The following is a 4,670-nucleotide window of genomic DNA, read 5'->3' on the forward strand; positions in this document are numbered from 1 at the left end:
AGACATAACAGCCAAGTACTGGTGCGTAACAAAAATTAGTCCAAAACAGAGACATTTGGTCCATTTAAATACAAGCAGAGCTACAAAAGGAAATCTAACCTGTCCCTGTGTCACCGGAAGAACCTATCATATCTGGTAACTTCTTTTTCCTCACATCATCTAATTTCTTGTTTCAATGCAAATTGCAACCTAGGTCAGCGTTGAGGAACGAACAAGGGGCACCTTGTTTTTTACAGCCACCCGAACATCTGCATTACCAAAAGACAGCATTTTTTTGCCTCAGATTTTGATCAAAGCTGAAAGGTTCATGTCTTGAGATTCAACAAGAATTGTAAATACTTTTTTTCTGGCCAACCTTTTGTAGCTTTCCCTTAATCACTTATTAAGTTACAAAAGGTCAGCATCTAAAAGTTATCAGTCATCGAATATTTCAAACTAATTCAGATTTAATCTTGCTTTGAAAAGATTTTGGGAACTTAAATGCGCAATTCTCAGGTTCAGGGAACAAACTATACAAATTTATAGGGACCTATGGTGCATTTTAGTGAAAGAAATGTGGTTACACAATAATATGCTTTAGAGGAAATCAAAATATGTTTCAGACCAAAAAAACAACCACAACCATGAAAATAATGCTACAGACAAACATGTGCAATAAGATTGCTAGAAAATTACAAACCTTCAATCACATCAATAAGTGTAAAACAACCAGACTTGTGCATTGCTTGAAGTATTTGATTTAGTGCTTCTGCTATTGTCGGTTTTTTTCTTTCAATGTTTCCTGTTGAAAAGAATCAAGACAAACAGAAATATGCAAGTTTCAATGGGCATCAAAATCCATACAGTAAAGCAACAAAAGGATTTAATAGCAAGTTTTTGTTATTTAGGAAAAAGGATCGATGTTCTTCTTACAAGTAAAACCGGAAGGAGCATCCGTGCATTTCCAGAAAAATGGGCAAACAAGAGAAATGACTTTCATGCTTGTCACATTTATTCAGAAGGAGTACCTAGAAATTGCTAATGTAAACAACTATTTGCTAATGGAAAATGAAAATCATCTGGCGGGAGGAATGCAGCACATAATCCTATGTCATAGGCTCAGCATTTGTAACAATATTGATAGTTGGTGTATTAGACAATGTCAAACTGTCAATACTACCTGCAACTACATGGAACATTTCACCACATGTTGCGAAACCCAGGTGAACAAAAGAGAACTAGTATTATGTATGCACATGTATTTCACCAACAGCTCACAATCATAACAATCAAGGGATTGATAATCAACTTACAAGGAAGACCTCTGCTGCCTCCAGTTCCACCCATAGGAGGAATGCAGCTTGAGCTTTCTCGACAGTCTTTGGGCGGCTAGTGAGGCACTTGGCCACGATTGCATCACAAACCTCCTTCGCGTATCTGAGAGAAGCCAACTCCATAAATTGTTGAAGATGACAAATAATCAGAAGCATAAAGGGGAATGCCTTGGCAGCTGAAGGCACACACCTTGATGCATCGGCGTCAGTAGCTCGCTGGAACGCGAGGAGGGCGTCTAGCGCCTTCTCCTGTACCGGCGCATTGGAATATGCAACCGTCTTCTTAAACAACAGCCCTAACCACCGGAGTAGAACATAAAAACACTAGACTTCAGATCTTGCACCCAAAAAATGGTTTGAAATCCGCAAATGGAACCGCACTAATCGAGCATAGCACAGATCCGAGCACAAAATGGGGCTGATCGGGAGGCGTAGGGGAGGGTATCTCACCGAATTCACAGAGGCGGGCGTCCTTAGAGTCGGTGATGGAGTCGCATAGGGCGGCGAGGTCGATGCTTGCGTCATTCCTCACCTTCCAGTTCTTATGCTGCAGCCGCTCATCCCACGGCAACTTCTTCGCCTCCTTGAGGAGCTTCTCGTCCTCCGTCGACATGGCTGGCTACCGCAGCCGCTGCAGGGATAGCTCCGCCAAACGAGCGGCACTATAGCCTCACGTGTTCTACAACGGCTGGAAATCGCAGCAACCTAGCGCGGTGACCTAGAAATCGCAGCATCAGTGCTATGCCCTAGCAATCGTAGCAACCCAGCGGCTCGGAGAAGAATCAAGTGAGGCAGCGACAGAGAGAGGGTGAAAGGTCCTAATATGGCTAGAGGGGGGTGAATAGCCTATTTAAAAACTACAAATCAACTAGAGCAATTTGATTAGTATGACAAATTGCGAAATGCAAACTTGCTCTAGCTCTACAAGGGTTGCAAGCCACCTATCCAACAATTCTAGTTGCAATGATTACTAGGCACACAACTTGCAATGTTACTACTCACTAAGAGCTCTCAATCTTGCTACTCTAAAGAGCTCCACTAGATGAACTTAAAATAACAAAACAAGCTCTCAATTCTAATTACACTAAAGAGCTTGCCACAACTAGTTTGCAAGAATATAAATGAGTGAGTAGGGTGATTATACCGCCATGTAGAGGAGTGAACCAATCACAAGATGAATACTAAATCAATCACCGGGAGAATACCAAAGGGCAAGAGACAACCAATTTTTCTCCCGAGGTTCACGTGCTTGCCGGCACGCTAGTCCCCGTTGTGTCGACCAACACTTGGTGGTTCGGCGGCTAAGAGGTGTTTCACGAACCTCATCCACACAATTGGACACCGCAAGAACCTATCCACAAGTGAGGTAACTTCATGACACGAGCAATCCACTAGAGTTATCTTTCGGCTCTCCGCCAGGGAAGGCACAAGACCCCTCACAATCACCACGATCGGAGCCAGAGACAATCACCAACCTCCGCTCAACGATCCTCGCTGCTCCAAGCCGTCTAGGTGGCGGCAACCACCAAGAGTAACAAGTGAATTCCGCAGCGAAACACGAATGCCAAGTGCCACTAGATGCAATCACTCAAGCAATGCACTTAGATTCTCTCTCAATCTCACAATGATGATGAAACAATGATGGCGATGAGTGGGAGGGCTTTGGCTAAGCTCACAAGGTTGCTATGTCAATGCAAATGGCCAAGAGAGTGAGCTTGAGCCAGCCATGGGGCTTAAATAGAAGCCTCCACGAAATAGAGCCATTGTACCCCTTCACTGAGCACAACTCGGGGTGACCAGACGCTCTGGTCAGTTCGACCGGACGTAGGACCCCAGCGTCCGATCGCCCGATGCTTGCCACGTGTCATCGGCTTCAAACGCCGATCGCCCGATCTTAACGGTCAAGTGATGACTGGACGCGCTGCTACGAAGTGACCGGACGCTGGAACCCCAGCGTCCGGTCATTTCCAGTAAGCATCCATTCGTGGAAATCCACGACCGGACGTGTCCGGTCAGGCTCGATCGGACTCACCCAGCGTCCAGTCACTCAACGTTTCCTCTATGCGCCTCACGTCAGCATACGTCAGCACTGACTGGACGCACCCAACCATCGTCCGGTCACTATTTATGCCAGCGTCTGGTCACAAGACCGAGACGCGTGCTCACTGCTACTACTGATCGGACTCTGAACCTAGTGTCCGATCACTGCTCCACCAACGTCCGATCACTCTGTGAACCCCTATCTTTTCTGTATAGGGCACCGGTGGCACCGTCGGACTGTACGCACTCTACAGGCGGACACTCCACCGGTGAAGTTTCTAACCCTTGCTCAAATGTGCCAACCACCAAGTGTATCACCTTGTGCACATGTGTTAGCATATTTTCACAAACATTTTCAAGGGTGTTAGCACTCCACTAGATCCTAAATGCATATGCAATGAGTTAAAGCATCTAGTGGCACTTTGATAACCGCATTTCAATACGAGTTTCACCCCTCTTAATAGTACGGCTATCTAACCTAAATGTGATCACACTCACTAAGTGTCTTGATCACCGAAACAAAATGACTCCTACTATTTGTACCTTTGCCTTGAGCCTTTTGTTTTTCTCTTTCTTCTTTTCAAGTTCAAGCATTTGATCATCACCATGCCATCACCATTGTCATGATCTTCGCCATTGCTTCATCACTTGGAGCAGTGCTACCTATCTCATAATTAATTTGATAAACTAGGTTAGCACTTAGGGTTTCATCAATTAACCAAAACCAAACTAGAGCTTTCAGAGGGGTGCACGCGCGGTGGCCGGAGAGGAAGCAAGTGAGGGAGAGAGGTCGCCGTAGATCTGGACTACTCATACCTTGATGCCACCGCCATCGACGTAGCCCCAGTGGAAGACGACCCACGTCCTTCTCAATGAGATCTAGCGACCGCATCATCACTAGGGCGTCATCGCGTCGAGGCTGGCCTGTTGCTCACGTCGCGGCATCAGCTGCCCGCGCCTCGAGGCTCGCTGGATCGCGGGCCTAGTGTGGCAGTGTGGGGCTATGGGGAGAGGACGCGGTGCAGGGCTGTGGGGAGGACGTCGTCGCGCGTGGGCGGCGCGCTCGCGCCGGAGGTTGGGGGGCGGGGAGGCGTGCATGCGGCAGGGGGCCACACGGTGGGGCTGTGAGGCAGCTCGCGGTGCCGAGGGGGGGGGGGGGGGGGGATAAGAAGTTAGGGTTTGAGTTTTACGTAGATCTCATCCACCCGATCGTGGATCAACGGATATAAAATCTTGGGCCGAACTGAAAATCATGGGCCGAATAGGAAATCGTGGATCTCTTTTTCTTTTTCTTTTCTTTTTGTAGGGGTGGCTGGT

The 4,670-nt window shown here is 47.1% G+C and overlaps 1 protein-coding gene across 1 annotated transcript; it reads right to left on the reverse strand.

Annotated features, from left to right (window-relative positions):
• Positions 1–751: 751 nt before the first annotated feature.
• Positions 752–1,926, reverse strand: LOC136525792 (protein MOR1-like). The gene is made up of 4 exons (XM_066518657.1): positions 1,764–1,926; positions 1,504–1,609; positions 1,293–1,416; positions 752–781 (listed from the first exon to the last, which is right to left on the reverse strand). The coding sequence occupies exons 1-4, from the start codon at positions 1,924–1,926 to the stop codon at positions 752–754; spliced, it is 423 nt and encodes a 140-aa protein (XP_066374754.1).
• Between the last annotated feature and the right edge of the window lie 2,744 nt (positions 1,927–4,670).

Source organism: Miscanthus floridulus, chromosome 19 (assembly GCF_019320115.1).
Source record: "Miscanthus floridulus cultivar M001 chromosome 19, ASM1932011v1, whole genome shotgun sequence".
Taxonomy (NCBI): Eukaryota; Viridiplantae; Streptophyta; class Magnoliopsida; order Poales; family Poaceae; genus Miscanthus; species Miscanthus floridulus.

Bases quoted from the DNA above. Each gene is read 5' to 3' on its own strand.
- LOC136525792 (XM_066518657.1), bottom strand. From the start codon at position 1,926: ATGTCGACGGAGGACGAGAAGCTCCTCAAGGAGGCGAAGAAGTTGCCG. The intron at 1,417-1,503 runs GTGTGTGCCTTC...GGCTTCTCTCAG, and splicing joins ACTGACGCCGATGCATCAAG to ATACGCGAAGGAGGTTTGTG. The intron at 782-1,292 runs GTAAGTTGATTA...TCTTTTCAACAG, and splicing joins AGGCAGCAGAGGTCTTCCTT to GAAACATTGAAAGAAAAAAA.